Source organism: Hippoglossus stenolepis, chromosome 2 (genome assembly GCF_022539355.2).
Source record: "Hippoglossus stenolepis isolate QCI-W04-F060 chromosome 2, HSTE1.2, whole genome shotgun sequence".
Taxonomy (NCBI): domain Eukaryota; kingdom Metazoa; phylum Chordata; class Actinopteri; order Pleuronectiformes; family Pleuronectidae; genus Hippoglossus; species Hippoglossus stenolepis.
The window spans coordinates 17762976-17782285 of NC_061484.1; the positions used below are offsets into that span (position 1 = coordinate 17762976).

The 19310-nt window shown below is 43.8% G+C and overlaps 1 protein-coding gene across 1 annotated transcript in view; it reads right to left on the reverse strand.

The window, feature by feature from the left end:
• The window catches only part of doc2d (double C2-like domains, delta), a 37535-nt gene that overhangs the window by 14207 nt on the left and 4018 nt on the right, over positions 1-19310 (reverse strand). Inside the window, exons 4-8 of the mRNA XM_035145283.2 lie at positions 18914-18988; positions 14516-14625; positions 7349-7475; positions 6843-6899; positions 6041-6165 (exon numbers count right to left, since the gene is read on the reverse strand). Coding sequence (XP_035001174.1) covers positions 6041-6165; positions 6843-6899; positions 7349-7475; positions 14516-14625; positions 18914-18988 — 494 coding nt within the window. The remainder of the gene's footprint in view (positions 1-6040; positions 6166-6842; positions 6900-7348; positions 7476-14515; positions 14626-18913; positions 18989-19310) is intronic.

Genomic DNA, 19310 nt, shown 5'->3' on the forward strand with positions numbered 1-19310 from the left:
ACATATATAACATATATATAAGTATTGTGACCTATGTTATATATCTTATTTACTTGTGTACTTACATTATCTAAAATGTTTCAAACAATGTTCAAACCCAGATGAATCCCCAATTTTATTCAAGGTAACAGTGATGTTTCATTATGTTTCACCTTTTATTTGCATCATATCCACTTTATCAGTGGCTTTGATGTGAGTCTCTGCTGTAACCTTCGGGGCCAAACCACGAATGACAAATGAAAAACAGCTTCCAATCAGCTTCCACTGTTTGTATTGGTCACTCGTAACGGACCACGGTTATTCATTTGTGGTGCGTTCTGCTGCCAAAGCTCTTCCAGTAAAGCACAAAGGCAGAAGAGAGCCAAGCGACCCTTGAACATTATGGCACAAGAAGTAGAGGTGAAGATAACAACTCCCATGATCCCACACTGCTTCATGACATCATCAAAACTAGTTATTTTGGTATTGTTTAGATTGACAGACCCGCAGTGGCTGAAGTTACATATTGTTGTTTAAGTGATATATTTAAACTCATACATTTTTAGTCTCACTGTAATACAATACTCTTCTTCTTCCTCTTCTTTGTTCAGTTTATTGGCGGGTGGCAACCAACGTCAAGGTGCAATACCGCCATCTACTATATCTTCTCCTTCCTAATCAGGTGGAGGTACTGCAATCTTCTTCTTCTTTGTTCGGTTTATTAACAGGTGGCCACCAACACCAAGGTGCAAATACTCACATGTGCACTGAAAGGTTTATTGGTCTTCTTCTTCTTTCGGTTTAATAGAGAGTGGCAACCAACATCACAGTGGCAACCAACATCACAGTGCCATCCACTGTGGTGGTGCACCGTTCCCTGCAATCAGTCCTCATGTACATACAAGCAGGAGTGTTTCAAAGGACTTCTGGGGCCCCTTCATTGAACCAAGGGACCTCTCGCAGAGAAGGTTGAGAGAGAAAGACTTTGATTTGCCTCTTTGTGCTTTTCCGTCCATTTTAAAAACCCCGTCACCCGACATGGGGCTCAAACCCACAACCCTGAGATTAAGAGTTTTGTGCTCTCCTGAACTGAGGTAGCCAGGCCACTATGTAAACAACAAAGTAGATTTTTCGACAAAGTCATACAAGCTATTTCAACCATGACTGAAGTCCTGTCATGTTCAGTCTTTCCAATGCGCTAAGCTAACTGCTCACATCTGTCCAGACAGTGGTGTTAATAACACTTAACAAATAAGCATTTTTTCCTAAATGTCATGAAATAAAATCTTGCAACACAACAGGTTAAACACAACCTGGAAAAGCAACAACAGAAGTTAATTTTCCATCATAGCCTGCGAATAGCGCATGATGTATATTCACTCTTTGTTTGTCTTTGCATAGGAGCCAAGTCAGTTTGACAATTTGACAACTTTCTAACGGGTTGGGTCGTGATTTTTCCAAAACCATCCTGAGAGCAAGTTTATGTTAGGGAGAGATAAACAGAAGAACAAAAGCAAACCTGTAAATAAGGAAAAAACAACAAAGAAAAAAGGAAAAGAGTGACAGGGAGAGATGAGCTCGAGGGAGCCGGTGAAAAAAAACTGTCTCACAGCCAAGGAAGTTACGATACAGATATGCAAAAGTAAAAAAAACAGTGATAGAGAAGATGCGTGACGACTGAAGAGAAGAGCTAAATATATGCCTGCTGCAGAGAGGGGTTATTATTTCACTTCACACAAGTGTTCACAGGAAAAGAGAGAAGACAAAAATTGAACAGGCAGTGTGCTCGGTCAGCAGGAAATATGTGACATGTTTTGCACTTTTTCAACCGTCGCACCTCTTTCTCCTGACAGAATATATATAAATATAAATATATATATATAGAAATTGAAGGTAATGTGTGCAGAGGGAGAAATGTGGGCTCTTATGAAGGATGTAAACTAATTAAAATCTTTAAAAATCTTTAAAATGTTAATTTGTCCTTGTTAATGGAAGACAAATTTGCCCTCAGATAATTCTGACCTTGTGTAACTTGAAAGGCTTCAAAAGGCTGATTGAGAGTCTGAGAGAGAAAAGACCATTTGGAAAAGCCTTCTGGACAAATGTATGGAAACACACACACGCGCGCACACACACACACACACACACACACACACACACACACACACACACACACACACACACACACACACACACACACACAGCGACTGGCATCAGTTTTCATTAGAGATTCCTCAAGAGGAGAGGATTGCTGATCTTACAGCTACAGAGCATCACCAAACAGACAGTGAAGCAAATTAAAACCTACGTCTACTTTAACTGCTCAGTATACTCCAGAGATGTAGTTCACCTATGCCAACACTACACTCACCTCCCTGTTATTTTTTTTTAAGTTACCTTCACTAGGAGCATTAATTATATCAGGTCTGCAAATCCTCTGCAGGCAAGGCTCTTTGTGATGGATACAGAGAGTCGCTGGTACAAACACACAAAGAAGAAAATGAAAGGAAACTCTGGCAGACAGGCAAACGGGGAAAAAAATTACTAAAATGCCAGAAACGAGGATCAGATCAGAGCAGCAGCTTTAACAACTCGTGCAAACTAAAGGAACGTGTATGAAAGAGACATAGCCAGTGGAAATGTGCAGAACAAACACGATGAAGAGGGACAAAGAGTTATAGATACTGTGGCTGCATATGTTGCATTTATACTCAACAATGCTATGCATCGTGATAGGCCAATAAAGCACAAGCCTTCACTCTGAAAAATCAATAATGTGGAGAGAAAAAACCAGAGAGAGTCACGCGTCTGAGATACAGAAAGAGCTTCTTTTCTTTTTCACACTGTGTGAAGTCTCTCTTTTTTCTTTCTCTCATCTCTTTTAACAGCCATTCAGAAGACCTTCAAAATCCCTGCACTGTGCCTACTTCAAATCTAGACGTCCTTTTGATTTTGTCCAAACCTACAAGAGCAGTGCAGTGCTTCGTGTAAGCCTGGATTTATGAATGACAAGGCAGCACATATAAAATTCTCTACAAATCGAGGCGGAGAGGGGTGTTATGGGTAAATGCAGGGTGCAAAGGGGATCACAAAGGAGCTGTCATACACGCCTCCATGTGTCATTCAGTGCCATGTGTTAAACGAGCTGATTGGTGACATGTAAAAAGAAAGAAAGAAAACAGCCAAACACATGTATCTGAATGACAAGGAAAGAAGCTACAACCTTAAACCTACATTAAGTAAACAAACCCATTATCATCATCAAACCTTAAATCTCACTGTATTCCAATCTTACTATTTTGTATAACCGATCCACTGATGAAAATTAAAACCACCTTTGAGTCTTTGAAACTTCCTTTACAAGCAATTGCATCAGCGTGCATGGTGCACCCTCCACCTCGACACCTCCCACTGTCGGAGGTGGCGTTGGTTAGAGGATTGGTTGTCCTGCGTAGGAGCGCTCGCTCTCTGCACTGTTGGTATTTAAGTGCAGCAGCAGATCAGGGATTGAGCTATGTGGGTTTTATCTGTCAGGACAAGCTATGCCCTACAGGCAGGCTCGCTCAGGTGTATAGTGTTGTTGAACACTGTGTTTTTGACTTTTGAGAAGACCTGCATGTAAGAGTCCACATCCACTTCCTTCCTCCAGAGTCATTAGTGGTGTCATGACCATTTGAAATCACATGACCTAGATTTCTAAGGTTCTTATTGGCAGGACATGTAGCTGGCGTATTAGAAACGTCCATTCACTTCAGCTCAAATAGGATGTGGATATGCTGTTGATCTGCTCGTTGCAATAAGGCCCAGGAATATGGCTTGTGTGTGTGTGTTTCCCACTGTAGGTTTGTCAGTGTTGTGCCACGCAGGTGTTAAAGCAGGACATCTGGCTACGCCCCCTCAAGCCTGTCGGTTTATTAGAGGGTAGAGTATGTGTGAAACTGTTGGAAAAAATTCAATCTAATTATGGGTGGTGGTGAAACAGCCCTAGAAACACCCTAGAAATATGATATTTTCCAGACAGATCTTGTATGTATTGCCTTGGTCTTTTAATTATTTTATTACAAAGAGTCGTGTCTAAGCTACTTTCAGCAAACAATTATCTTTTTGAACCTTTTCAATCTACTTTTAGGGCCTGTCACTCCACTGAAACTACATTCCCTTAAGTAGTAACATATCCTCTGAAAAATTGTGGAGTCAGATTCCACCTCTCTACTTCTCTTACTCAGTCTCCAGAGATCTATATACAGCTCTAGACCAGTCTTATCTATCTGAAAGAACCCCAATGTGTTTACTACAGTAATACTCCATCAACAATGAGAATGTGGATTACCCCAGGGCTCTGTTCCTAGCCCTCTGCATTTCTCTCTTTATATTTCACCTCTTAGCCAAATTATAGGCAGTCTTTAATTTCTACTGTTACACTATTGATGCTCCTTGTCAAATTAACAAATTACAGGCTATAGAGTCTATAAAAATTAAATAAAAAAAAAAATCATTTTTTATGATGAAAACAAAATGCTGGTCACAGACACCAGTTCGAACAAGTAACAGTAACTCTCCCCCTGTTCTGTCTTTTCTCTTTTTTCACTCAGGCTCTTTGTGCTAGACTATCGGCCGTCCTGGCACCCCCCTCCTTCTCCTAGCTGTTGGTTCCTCGATACTGATGTTTTAGATCTGGATCATCATCCTCGTCACTCTGTTTCCTCCTGTGTATTTGTTTCTTTCTCCGAGACATCTGAATAATGTCCTTGTTGTGCCACCTGTATGTTTGTGTAGCGTGTCATCTTTCTGGGCTCTTTGGTGAAGAAGATGTAGTGTGGCTCAGGTTCTATCAGTTTGCGGCCCCTGAACGGTGATTGGTGTCTTTCCAGATCATATTCTTCAGTATTGTTTACGGTCTATAATGTTGTCATCCTTATCGTGAATCTACTTTGTCGTTCTGTTTAGTACAAACAAATCTATTACACTACTGTACGTCATGGAAGAGGTAACCATCCTCTGTAGCTCTCCCGGAAGTTTCTTCCATTTTTCCCTTGTCTGATTTGAGGGTCTGAGCACAGAGGCTGCTGTAATGCTGCACAGATTATTAAGCTCCTTGAGGCAAATTTGTGTTATGAGTTGATTATCATATCTCTGGAAAAACATTTTGCTGTCTAAGAGTGAAATTGAATTGGCAGTGTCTGTAAAGCTTGACTGAAGTGCCATAGTTTCCGTGAGGTCAGTAAGGTTAACTGTCTGTCTGGGTTTTATCCCTGGTGGTTAAATGTTGGAGGGTCGTAGTTTTGCTTGTATTGAAGATATAAGACAAATTCTCTGAGACCTATAAGTTATCTATTCACAGTTTAATAAGCTGTTTCAGCAAATACACAAAAAATCAGAAAGTATAAGCCTCTAGTAGCTGCAGCTATTATCCATCCATCCATCCATCAAATTATCTGTACTGCTTATTCTTTGAGGGTCACTTTGGGAGCTGGAGCCAATCCTAGCTGACGATGGGTGAGGTAAACCCTGAACAGGTCACCAGCATATCGCAGGGCCAACACACAGAGAAAAATAACCATTCACATTCACACATTTAGAGTCTAACTAACCCAACACCAATCTGTTTGTCTTTGGACTATAGAAGGAAGTCTGACAACTGCACCATCATCCCACCCAGTAGTTATCATGACAAGAGGAAATAAGGAAATCATCTGATGTTGATATATAGAGACAGAGTCTTGCATTAGGAAGATGTGGATGGATTGGTCGGCAAAAATCCTAAACCTCAACACCAGAGACTGATGCTGATACTGCTGCTCATCTTGTTTCAAAATGTAAACCTCCGATTCTATAATGGTTCAGTCAGATAATCATGAGAATCATAAGCGCAGTGTTTTTCTTATGATCAACTATATAAGTAACGACATCACACTGGCGAACCTATATTCGCATTTGAAAAGAGCACACCACTTCCAGCTCTGTCACTGGCAATCAGCACAGAATTACAATACAGAATAATTGCATATGAGCATAATTTGTAGAATACCAGGTTTGCCCATGAATATCTGTCGTGACTTACATTTTGACGAAGGGGTCAGAGTAGCCGTTGGAGTCCATGGCGGCCAGATGGGCACAGCGTATGATACCAACCAGCAGACAGCTCTTCTCTGTGTTATAGCACAGTGACACCAGGATGCGGCCGCGCTAAGGACAAAAAAAAAAAACCCAACAGTGTCAGACACAGCACCTGTTTCTACCCTGACATTTACCTCCTCGGTGAATTTAAGCTGTGGGCAATCCTGCAGCAGGGTCAACTTTTCACTCAAACAAACAAAAATAAGAGACAAAAGATGAAAAACAGAAAATACTGACTGCAGATAAATTAGCTGTGATTTCCATTACCTTGGATATTGTGTGTGTGTTCTCACAGGCAACAGGAGGATTCAAATTAAAGCTTGTAATTAAAAGGCCTTATCTGGGTCTGGCGAAATGACACTGCTCCCTTGTCCCTTTAATTTCAATGTTGAACCATAAACTGAGTCTAATCAGACATCACCGGTCCCTAGAATCATGAAAAGAAATTAGATAAAATCCACCGGAGGAGGAAAACACTGGTCTGTAGCAGCACTGGTGTGGTTTACAAATTGTGGCTCCACTGTGTCCATGTGAGTGTTTTCCCTCCACACGAGTCCATTTAGGTTAATGTCGCTGACACGTAGATACTGATTCAAACCTCTAATTAAAACGCTTTTTTTCTCCTCCCTTCGTGATAGTGGAAATAGAGGAGGGATTAGAATTGCTGAATATACAAGAAAATGTATTAGATATACAGGAGAGTAATAGGAAATTACAGCAAGACAAAAAGCTGATGAAAGTATTACCTCCTCCTCCGCCACGAGCGCTCCCTGCTCCACCATTTGATTGTTAGCTTCTTTATTCTGATGAGGGAGGGAGGGAAAGAGGGAGGGAGAGAGGGAGAGAGGGAGGAGAGATGGAGAGAGGGAGGGAGAGAGGGAGGGAGAGAGGGAGGGAGGGAGAGAGGGAGAGAGGGAGAGAGGGAGGGAGAGATGGAGAGAGGGAGGGAGGGAGGGAGAGAGGAAGAGAGGGAGGGAGAGAGGGAGAGATGGAGAGAGGGAGAGAGGGAGGGAGAGAGGGAGGGAGAGAGGGAGGCAGAGTGTAGTTATAGCCTGCAGAGCAACCAGGTAAATATCCATTATGCAATATAATACAGTATTTGAAATTGATGCCTGATAGCCCCAAGGCAAACATTCACAATGGAGATAGGACACATCTTGATATATATGTCCACAAAAAACCATTTGGTATGTTTGTGAACACACACACACGCACACACACATACACACACACAGGTGTGTGATGCACATACCTGTGCAATTCTCTCCAAGCCCATATTGTAGCGTTTGCTCTCGCCCTCTCTCAGTTTCTTCAGGGCCACCCTCACCTCTCCGATGAATTCATTTCGGCCGAGCCTGTCCATGTCACATACACACAACCTTCACACACACACACACACACACACACACACACACACACACACACACACACACACACACACACACACACACACACACACACACACACACACACACACACACACACACACACACACACACACACACACACACACACACACACACACACACACACACACACACACACACAGGGAAAGCAGAGGAGAAGCAGGTGAGTCAGTTAATACTCAGAGATGAACCCTGACACTGCCGTGTGGGGGCCTCTGCCAAATACTGTGCATCCAAAGTGCATCTGAACAATCAATCAGCTCCTCCATCTGCAACACGAGATGAGCTCCCAGTCGCTTCACGAGCAGCCGCCCATGTGAATGATGAGAATTTGTACGATTGCTGAGGGTTTCCAGAGGATTTCAATCACTTTGTTCTTGGCCGTTACTCCATCAGATGCTAATTTGTTGTAATTGAACCATGTAAGAGGAAAGAGATTGTCTGAGGCCGGTAATCAGTTTACCTTCTGTGTTTCCCTGAGCTGGAAGCACAAACTGATTTCATGTTCGATGCAGGTAGAAGAAATCAGTCATTTTACACCTTTTCAGTGTGTTACTTGAATACTGTGGTTCTTAATCATACAGCGTAATCTGTCCGAGTTATTTATCCTCTACGTTTTCTGCAGAGGCTCAGTTCAACAACAAAATATAATTATCTAATTTGTGTTGATCAAGGTTGTTAGTCACGCCTCTGACAGATGAGGGTGGCCCGCATCAATGTAGAAAGTGATGTCTCTAAATGTGAGCATGTCTGCTTCTCTGGATTTGTGAGGCAAAATCAAACAATATAGATAGTAAAAGTTTCTTTGCTGCTGGGTCATAGGGGAAAGTCAGAGCATCACCTAAATTATTATAATTCATCATCTAATCTGTACAAAATGTGACGACAAACCATTTCGACAGTTGAGATGTTTCTGGACCACCTGCCCAATCGACATTCCCAGCCCTAAAGCTGCACTATTTGTATTGATAAAACTAGAATAAGACTCAGTTGATCACATACCTCTGCTAGTCCCCTTGAATTCAATCAAGTTGCACAAAATTAATCACATTCAAAGATATCTGTCCCTTAAATATGCCTGATTTCTTTCATCAAGATCCATGAATCACTCGCTGGGAAAAAGTGGATACGACTTTTTCTCCACTCTTCTAAAGATAGTGAAAACAATTTACAGGATCCACAGCTTTGTATTTCACTCCAGTAATGAACCTTTGATTCATAAATAAATTATAAGACGAGTCCTATAATTGTCTAGGTTCTGTTTCCTATCTGTCTTTAGTTGCACGGTAAACTTAAAGCCCCGACTGAATCAGTATCGTCTTTTATGTTCCTGCAGTACGTTCGTTCCGATTGATGCTGTTGTTTGATGGAGGGCGAATCAATCATTTACAGTAGAGTCTTCACAGCCAATCACCCGCTACAATATTCCCTCTGTGCTCAAATACTCCCTGAAGGACTGTTGCTGCTTCTGATTTCTTCTCCTCTCGTATCGCGCACTGTTCTCAGCCCTATCCCTCTTTCTGTCTTCACACACACACACACACACACACACACACACACACACACACACACACACACACACACACACACACACACACACACACACACACACACACACACACACACACACACACACACACACACACACACACACACACACACACACACACACACCTTCCCCCTCTTCCTGTTCTCTTCTGGTCCCTCTGACATTTAGACATTTGACATGCTGGTTCCAGCCTTTTAGTCATAACTGATGAGTATCTCTGGCACGGGCTTCAGAATAACTCTGAGTCAAGACCACGGCTGTCAGTTGCTTTATGTGCCTTCGCTCTGTCATACATGCAAGGTGTCTGCGCTGAGACGAAGGTTGCAGCAGAATGTGACACCAGTTCCGCCCCAAAGTTTTGGCTCGTTCTCTGCAAATGCTGGATCTGTTTCCTCGCACCCTCTCCCACGATCCCTCTGAAAAACCAAACAGATGCTCGTGGAATCTGTTCAACCGGAGGTGCTAAATTTTAAGGTGGTGTCGCTGCAGCGTCATGAGTTATATTGGATTAGCAGGGTGTTTTGGCATGTCTGCATGGTGTCTGTACTTGTGAAGGTTTCTCTTTATTGGTGGACAAGTAGAGTGTCAACCAGGATGACCTTTGCTGTTTTATAAAGTATCAATAGAATAAAAAATAGGCTGCACTTTCATTTCAATCTTTATATCCATACTTAATGAGTTCCCACCAGCCGCATTGCTACAGATTTGTGTGATTAAAGGCTTAATTTTCTGTTTCCTATATTTGGGCATCACTTCATGCTCCCAAATATGAATTGAACCGATACAGTACATTATGTGCCAGATAAAATGTTTAAGATTTTTATCATGCGGATAAATTGCATGGCTTTAAAAAAAAATCAGACCCTTTGTTGATTTCCTGGGAGGAAATCCCAGATTTATATGTTTTATTTCCATATCTAATTTAAATATCGGATCATATTTTCAGAAAACCAAAACAGCCTTCTGTTGAATACTAATTAAACTAATTTGTGATTCGCTGCTCTGTAAGGCTGTGCCATAAATATGCACAACATTACAGCTCCCAAAAGTGAAGCCAAGACATCTTAGTCACCACCTGGTGCCTGGCTGCAGAGTAGGTCATAAATCCTGTCTCCTCCATGTTAGCAGATGGGGCATCAGTCACACAACAGATTCATGAGCCATGATTGGTCAGGTAAGTGTAACTACACAGACTCTGGCTCCAAATGACGGAACTAAAGCAAGATGGCAGCACTTGTATGCAGGTTATTTCGGCTTCACCTTTGTACATTTGAAGTAACTGGAGCCATATTGTCCATCTTTGTATCCAGTCACTGGGCTGTACTTAGACACAGCGTCAGTATGCTAACATGCTCATGGTGATTTTACACAGGTATAGGGTTCACTGTGATCATTTACTTTCCTGATAAGCAGAAACCATGGAGACTATAATAGAGGCTGATGGGAATACCATTAGTTTTGTGTTGAACAAAAGTTCACCTCATAGAGGAAAAGTGAGGCCATCGCTAAAGTCCTGAAGATTCATTCTTTGGGGATGATGAATGTCTGAAGAAAATCCCATGGCAATCCACTGTTGAGGTATTTTTGTTTCAAATGACCGACTGACATTGCCCCCTGGCCATGCGGCTATGCATCGCTGAGAATAAAGCAACCCAACTAAAACTATCACTCTCACCTCAGCACGTAATACTTAATCAAAATGTTTTTTCTTCCTGATCATATCAGAACCAGACTGGACATATCACCTGAGGTGTCCACCAGCCAATCTCAGCCTCGCCCTCCATCCAATACCAAATCAAATCCTAGATTTGTCCCTATCTTCCCACAGCCGAGAATGGTGCAAGTCTATTAGGAGGCCCGACAGAAGGATGGAGGGATGGGGGGAAGAAATATGTAGGAGAGAGAGAGAGGGCAGACCTGACACCTAACATCATGTGGGTAGTCCTATAACACACACACACACACACACTCAGATACACGTTCTGGATGTCTTGACACCCACCTCCCATCATAACACCTCCACATGCTCTATCTCTCCTCTATTAACCGGCAGCCAGATAATCATTAAAAGCCGCAAGGAGTTTTAAATATGAGATTTGCATACTAGATATGCTGCAATCTACAGTTCACCTACATTTTTTTGTGCGCAATAAAATACACATAAAAGAGTTGTGTCGTTAAAATGTGTGGAAGGATCGGGGCGCCACATTATCACTGTCACTGCTTTCTAATTTGAAATTTGCCTAAAGGCAGAGGCAGACTGCAGCAACTGATAGATACATCTGGGCCTTATCTCAGAATGGTGTCAGCCTCGCTGCAATAAAACAATCTTCAGAGGAACTTGTGTGTCTCGTTCAGACTTCAAAGAAGACTAACACGCTCTGGAGAGTTTCCAGACAATTAGGATTTTTAGATCTAACAAGAATGAATAACTTTTTTTGCAGGGTATTCCAAATCATTATCCATCCCATTATCTTTAATGCGTTTCTTTTAAAAAGTGTGTGCGTGTGTGTGTGTGTGTGTGGGGGGGCACCCTGGACAGGTCACCACCATATCAAAGGGCCAAGTTACAGAGGGTTGATCCATGCTCAATTGAACAGATCCACAACCGTACTTGGCGCAGATTGCTCGGATTACAACACATGTAAACAGTTGTGTCATTGTGAAATGCAGAATTGAATTGTATAACGGCTGTAAGCTAAGACAACCGGGTCAGCAATACTTGTATCTGAATAATCATGTTGCATCTACACTGGTAGCCAAGGATAATGCTGGTTGTTTTTTTCCCGGAAGGGGGTCATGTGATAGGAGCAAGACGAATTGGGCTACGTCATGACAGAGTCGACCCAATCAGCAAGCGATCGTGAGTGTCTACGTTATTGTAGCCAAACATCTGCTTATCAAGCAAATACCTAGTAGGGAGGATGTTGCAAGAAACAAAGAAAAATACTCATTCACAACTACGGACAATTTAGAGTCTTCAAACTAACTCAAATCTGCATGTCGTTGCACGAAAAGACTCCGGCTGACGAGCCAGGATTCGAACCGAGAACCTTCTTGCTATGAGGCGACAGTGGAATCCCAAGTCACTTTGGCTTTTGTTTACTTCAACACCTGAGCACCTCGGGCAGCCTTCCTGCTCCAATCAAGGGATTAACCAGTGTGAGGCCAAGCGTGACGTCTGGATTGAGGAAATTAGTTATGAGTTTACTTAGTTGCTTCATTCTTAATAACAGACTGGACCTCCAGTGTCCCTTAGAGATACACTCTGCACACAGAGGGATAGAGTTGAGTCTAAAAAATGAATGCCATTACAACTTTTTTTTTTTTTCTTGAAGCCATTTCATCACCAACCTCCATTTAGCTATTCCTTTTCTACTTAAGTGCATTTTGCCTCAGCATAATGGCTTTATATAATCATCGTAACCGCAAATATGTGAATGAATGGTAAAATATATAAATAAATACACAAAACCGGTCTTCTCCCTCCTCTTCGCACACCACACAACTCCATTTGCATTTGTCCTCCCGTACAAAGAGCCGTGCAGCAGAGTGGACTTGACACCAAAAGAAATTTTTAATGACTCAAAGAGTGTTTGGCCGCGTTCCAGCTTTTATCATCATGTCTGATGTTGGGCTGATGTGCAGAACGGAGAGAAACCCCTTATGCGAATGAAAACTCCTTATGGTCGGAATTGAGTTTGGCCCAGTTTAACTATAGACTTTGTACCATCCAGGCCTTCAGGCAGGTCTACAGAGAGGCTGAGTCGAGACAGATGTGCGTCTGAGTCCTCAGCAGCGCACATCACTACAGCATCTCCTCCCCTGCACCCTGCTGCGACCGGCAGAGCAGGATACAGCAGGGCACAACCCAGTGAGTAAACATCTCTCCAGGGATCCCTCTCTGTGTCTCTGCTTGCCGCTGTCTGTGGAGTAATGAGAACAAAGTCTGTCTATTGGCTGAGGATTCTTGTCGGCGCCTGAACAGGTTTCGAGCGCGTCGCTGTCAGAGAGCGTTTCATTCACTCCTGCTCAATTGCTGTCTCACATTTTTCTTACTGTCCTCATTCTTTCGTTTTCTTGGCTCCCCTTTGATTAAACTCCTCCCTATCGTTCTTCTCCTTCTTTCTCTCAGCTAAGTGAATTTCTCCATTCATTACTTTATCCCTCTCTGCGAGCAGTCTCTCCATTTCATATTCTCTCCCTCTCTCTTTCTCTCTCTGTCAATTGAGTCATGGATTCTCTCCATGTTTCTATGCTGTCATCTTCCTCAGTCTTGGCCTCCCTGGTTTCTTCTTCCTCATCCCCTTAACTGTCACTTGGCATCATTCATGCTTTTGCTCCTGCTCTCTTGGTTGATCTTGGCAGCCGCCTCTCTCCCACTCCGTCTCTCCCTCTCTCTTCATATCATGCTTGACAATGGTCATATTCCTCCTTCTACTAGTCCTCTTCATTTTGACTACCCACAGCCCCACTGTTGGTTTGTGTCTGTGGGCTATGTCCTTGAACAGAGGTCAGGTGGGTTTCCTTTAGTTTGAGGGGTCTCGTCTCAAGCTGCTTCTGGTTTGAGTTTGTGTGTGCGAGTAGGTGAATGTGCGCGTTTGTAAAAGCTAAAGGACGTGTATTTGCATTTACGTGTGTGTGTGTGTGCGTGCGCGTGCCTGCGTGCGTGCGTAGTGCGTGTGTGCGTGTGTGTGTGTGTGTGTGTGTGTGTGTGTGTGTGTGTGTGTGTGTGTGTGTGTGTGTGTGTGTCAGTGTGTGTTCTCTACGTACAGACAGAGGAGGGGCAATACATGTTCTTTCCTGCCAATGATTGCCCTTGACATACACACAAGAGGATAAGCACACACCTGACTGGCTGCATTTGTGGGCAGTGCAGACGAGAGCTGTGTGTGTGTGTGTTTGTGTCTTTGTGTGGCTGTGTGCATGCATGTGTGTGTGCACGTGCATCCGTCGGTGTGCTTTTGTGCTCTTGTGTCCTCAGGATAAATAATGCCATCCAACCCCATTATGAATCCGCAGTGCGAGCTGACACTGATCGTACGCAGCGCACATGTTCACAAACAAAACACCCGCGAAACTCCATCTCCGATTCACCTTACACATGCAGAACGGCACGAGTGCGTCAGACTTTTTGGGCCAAGATAGTGACGCCTGACCTCAATCACTCCATATGCAGAGGACTTGGGGGAGGAGGAGGAGGAGGAGGAGGAGGGCGGAGACTCCTGAGCCAACACCTGAGCAGTTACCGCAGCAACAGCAAGTGGAACAGTTGGCTGGTGTCGCCTGGATGCAATAATGAATCACCTGGACAAGCCAACTGGGAAGCAGAGACGGCGGCTGGTAGTGCATTGGGGGATTGGAAGCACAAATCTTCCTCCTCGGCATAATAAAGTGGTCACCCGGCTGTCTGGGGAATACTGCTAATTGCTGGCCACAGTGAAATTCAAAGCCGAGCACCTACCTGAGGGTTTTTGTGGTCATGTCAGCCGCAGTGATGCCATGGTACACCAGCGTCTCACTCCACACCGGGTTCAATGTGTTCTTCAGGGTTTTTGTCCGTAGCTTGTTTGCCTGAGAAGGAAAGAAAGAGGAGGATATGTGAGAGGAAATTAAAGGAGTGGGAGAGATCAAAAGAAGGCAAGAAAGAGTGAGCAATGTTTAAAGGTTGAGGGAGCAAACTTGTCAGATCAGAAAGAGAGAATAAAAGATCATGAAAATGGAAGCAAAACGGGGGACACAGAGAGATCAAGGAAGAAGAAGGCAGAGAAAAAAACGTGGGGAAACATCATTTATCTCTGTCCCTGAGGAAATCGCAGACATCTGCTACCTACTTTGTAGAGGAGAGTGAGAGGACACGAGGCTTCCCCCGCCTCACCTGTCCATCTGTCTCCTCCCCAGCATTATAAAACAGTGCATTAGCACCGGCCAGACCTCCAAAACAAGCAGCCAGCCTCAAACGCAACACAACACAGCAGTCAATTAAATTGCAGAACACAATCAGCATGAAAAATTAAAGCTTTCCGGGAGCGGAAATGCCCACGAGCACCTAATAGCTTCACCATCCATAAATAAAGTTTGCAGCCACTTTCTGCCTCATTTCACACAGTCGCCTCGAGGATGTGTTCATCTTGTGTAATTTTTTATTTAAGATTTTCTTTTGTATTTATTGCAATGTTCATAAACCCTCCTAGAAATGTGTTTTACTGACTCAAGAGGAACGTAAATTCCCACACGCAGGTCTCGCCATACCTAACCTCTGGCTCTCATGACAAAGTTTTAAACGTGTTATTGTTAAATGGGGTAATAAGACCTTGTGGAGCCAAAGGCAGAGCTGACTAGCTATTCTTAGCTGCAGGAGAGAGTGATGGAAAGTGTTTACTGAAGCAGTGTAGGTTTTTCAAATGTACGCCACTTAGTTTTTGATTATCTCTACATTTAAGAAACACATATTATAGATTGATCTCTAAATTGGAAAACATTCATTTTATAGCTCTAGTTATTTCTGCAGAGTTAGAATTGAAAGCCCATACAAACAGGCAGTCAGTATAATGCGTACATTGGATCTGCACCAAATTCCACACACTCATAATGTCCACAGTAAGATTTTTCAAGATTCATGAATTATTCTCTGAGAAATGTTGAAAAATGCTCTCTACCTCGCAATGTTTAAGCAAGTGAAAAATAACGGACAGGGATGAAAACATAACGGGAGGTATAAATACAGTGCAGTGAGGTTTAAGTCTGATGACATGGTATATTTTTCTTAATGCCAACAAATAAAAGAATAAAAAGCCCAAAACAATGAAAGGTGAAACAGTGACTGTTGTCTGTGCAGCTAAAGCTTGATGTTGATGTAGCTTTTCCCTGTGTGCCACAGACGCAGCAATGAGTCTCAGCACTGCACTGGCTGACATCATCCATCTTGATAATGAACATGAGCACTGTTGTTTATTTTAAGGCAACCACACATACAGTACACTGTCCTGGAGCCATCGATATTCACTACAGCACCAATTCCAAATGTGTATTGATACACATGTGAATACAGTCCCCCAAAATACGTTATTAAGTAAAAGCTGGAACATGGAACATGTCAGAAACATGGTTAGAGTCTGACCATATTTAAAAGAGATGCAGATGATGACTGTCTGTATTATTATTGTAGACTGTACTTTTAATACTTTGAAAGCAAGTACTTACTTAATTTAACTCAAGCAGTTAATTGGGTACTTTTGCTTTGACTTGAGTACACGACCGTCTATTTATTTGTACTTTTACTTCAGTCACACCGGATTCAAATTCCTTCACATGTGGCCAACAAGGTGGTTTCTGATTCTGAACAAACTGATGCAGGTAGACTAAGGTCAGAGAGTTAGAAAGTTTTTGGAGGCAGAATAAGACATTTTTAAATGTCACCATTACTGTTTAAATATGCAAAGTGGGTCTAAATATTACACCATTAAAATGCTACATACATATACTATATAATCTGAATATATCCAGCTGGAAGAGAAAAATGTGAAGCCTATTCTTTAACATGCTCAGATAAAACACCTAATCCTCTCCCTCTCTTTCTGCCACAGTCAGCCTCTTGCGACAGCGCCTCAGGGCCAGATGCTGAATCCTCCCTTCCATCTCCTCTGTCTCTCTGTCTCTCTCTCTCTCTCTCTTTCTCTCCTGGTCTGTTTTTGCTCCTCACATCCCATTGTTCCGCCTGTGCCGCCTCACCCCTCTCTACCTCCCTTACCCTCCCCGTCACCGTTCCCTTTTCATTCTCTATTTTCTGCTGGAAACTTCTGGCTTGTCGACAAGAGTCAGCCCTCCTGAGCTTCTTCCACGAAGGGAACGAGTGTCTTTGATTCATGTCATTTGTTTGATTCATTAATGTGCAGGAGGAGCCGCGCACAGGCACAGTCACGACTCACCGTGGTGTTGCACAGCTGTATGTGTGCCAGCAAGACTCAGCGGAATAACTACATCACATATAATCATCGCTCCTTATTGACTTAACTGGGTTCGTTTCCTGGGCACACATCTTATGCCACTTGCTCCATCTACAAACATTCAAATCACCAGCTCCCTCTTCCTGCCCCCCCTGACATTCCCAGCCTCCATTTTTCCCTGCTGCATCAGTCCAGTGCTTTTGCATCTGTTTCTAAATGTTTTATCTCGAGCCCTCCATCTGTCCATCGTGCTCTCCCTCCTCTCTCTCCATTTGTCTGGATGAATCTTTTTATGTACTTCCTATTCCCTCTCTCCCAGTCCCTGCTTCCCAGAGCTGCGAGCGAACAGTCTGGCTCCGAGTGAATTTTCCATGCACCTCCATTAGGAACGGGCATATGAAGATACCAGTGACCACCACGGAGGCGTGTGCATGTTTTTGTGTGAGGCAGCGGCGGAGGAAGGGAGCTCCTCTCTGTGTGACTGTGACTAAAGCCTTAGCATGTGTCTGTATAAATGCAAGGTCATGTGCCACATGTGTTGCAGTGTGATTGACACAGCGGGCACGCTCAGCTGTGTACTGGTTCCTGTTTACTGTGAGAGCGAGAGAGGAGGACAATGTGCGGGACAGAGCTGGCGTGTGCCGCTGTGCTCAATGTTTTGACAACTCGCTTCCCGGCAGAAACTGAAACCTTTTGTGATCTGGATAATTCATTGCGACGCTCGCATGCCGAGTCTAAGATGTGGAACAGTGTAGGTGTGTGAGTGTGCGTCTGTCATCGTCACTACTTCATTTTGCACACTCCCACTTTGTAAGTGACGTTGCCCCCCCGTCTGGTTGGCTATTTAGCAAACGCTGGTACATGGCTACTTACCTACCCATTCACGCTTTCTCTGCAACCCACCCCCTGCCCCTCCCCAGCCACCACCACCACCGCCGCCGCTCTTTCCCCATCAACGCTTGCCTGTTGACGTGAGCCGTGTAACAATCCTCCCTGTTTCCATGGCAACCACCTGCTGCTGTCCTCCCCTCATCTGTCTCTCCCTCCCTCCCCTCTCTTTCTCCACTCCCCCTCTCTCTTAGTCCCCCCTTTTTCCTCCCTCTCAGTTGTCTCCTTTCTCTCCACACACTGTTGGTATTTCAAGGTCAAAGAGGGTCACAGCCAGATTGTGAGATAGAGACGGAGATAAGGGGGCAAAGTGGGCAAAGGAGAGCAGTGACCGTGGGAGAGAAGACAGACATGAGCAAGGCTGGAGGACAAAAATCCCACAGACATTGTTATTGTTAGCACCTTTAGACCCGGGACAGGAGCCTCGTTCCACCTATCTTGCCCGGGCATCCTCCGCGCGCTTATCATAACCTCATTTCGTGTCAACCTTGAGCCAAAATGGCTGACAACAGGTTGCATTCTGCATGCCGGTGCTGGAGGAGGGTTCGGTTGCTGTTGTGGCGAGCCTTATCTTCCCTGCCTCTGGAGCTGAAAACAAGACAAGCGCCCGGTGCAGCAGACCAGAACTTGTTTGTGCTCTATAAAGCAGAGCACTGGACGAGCCACATTAAGCAGCTAGCAACCAAAATGCTCCCTGCTCAGCAGCTTGAAACGACACACTAAATTAGCCCGCTGCTGTGTCACGTCTTTCACAAGAGCATTTTGACCTTTTGATGGAGACGGATGAACAAGAATTGACAGGGGAGAGTAACATTTAAAATAAAGTAAATCATTATTTCTTGGCTATAAAGTTAAATTAAGTACAACAAGCTTCTTATTTTTCGAGTTTTCAATTAATCGTCTTCTTCACAGCCAGTGTGTGAAGCCTGTGTGAAGTGGGACTTAACTGCGGAGTGTCAGTGTCTGGGACAGCCCAGTGTGGTTGCATGTTACGTTAATTGCCACTGAGGTAAGGTTGGAGCAGTGACCTTGCTAGCCCCGGGGAGAAGATGAAGCTTGACGTATGGATCAGCCAGCCCATTGGAGTCCATGGCTTTCAGTCCCTGTGGAAACAAGCAGACGCACACATGCATGCACGCACACACACACACACACACACACACACACACACACACACACACACACACACACACACACACACACACACACACACACAAACACAAACACAGACACAGACACAGACACAGACACAGACACAAACACACACACAGACACACAAACACAAACACAAACACACACACACACACGCACACACACACACACACACACACACACACACACACACACACACACACACAAACACACACACACACACACATACACACAGTAGTGTCAAAGATGACGTCATCATGCCCTCAAACACTT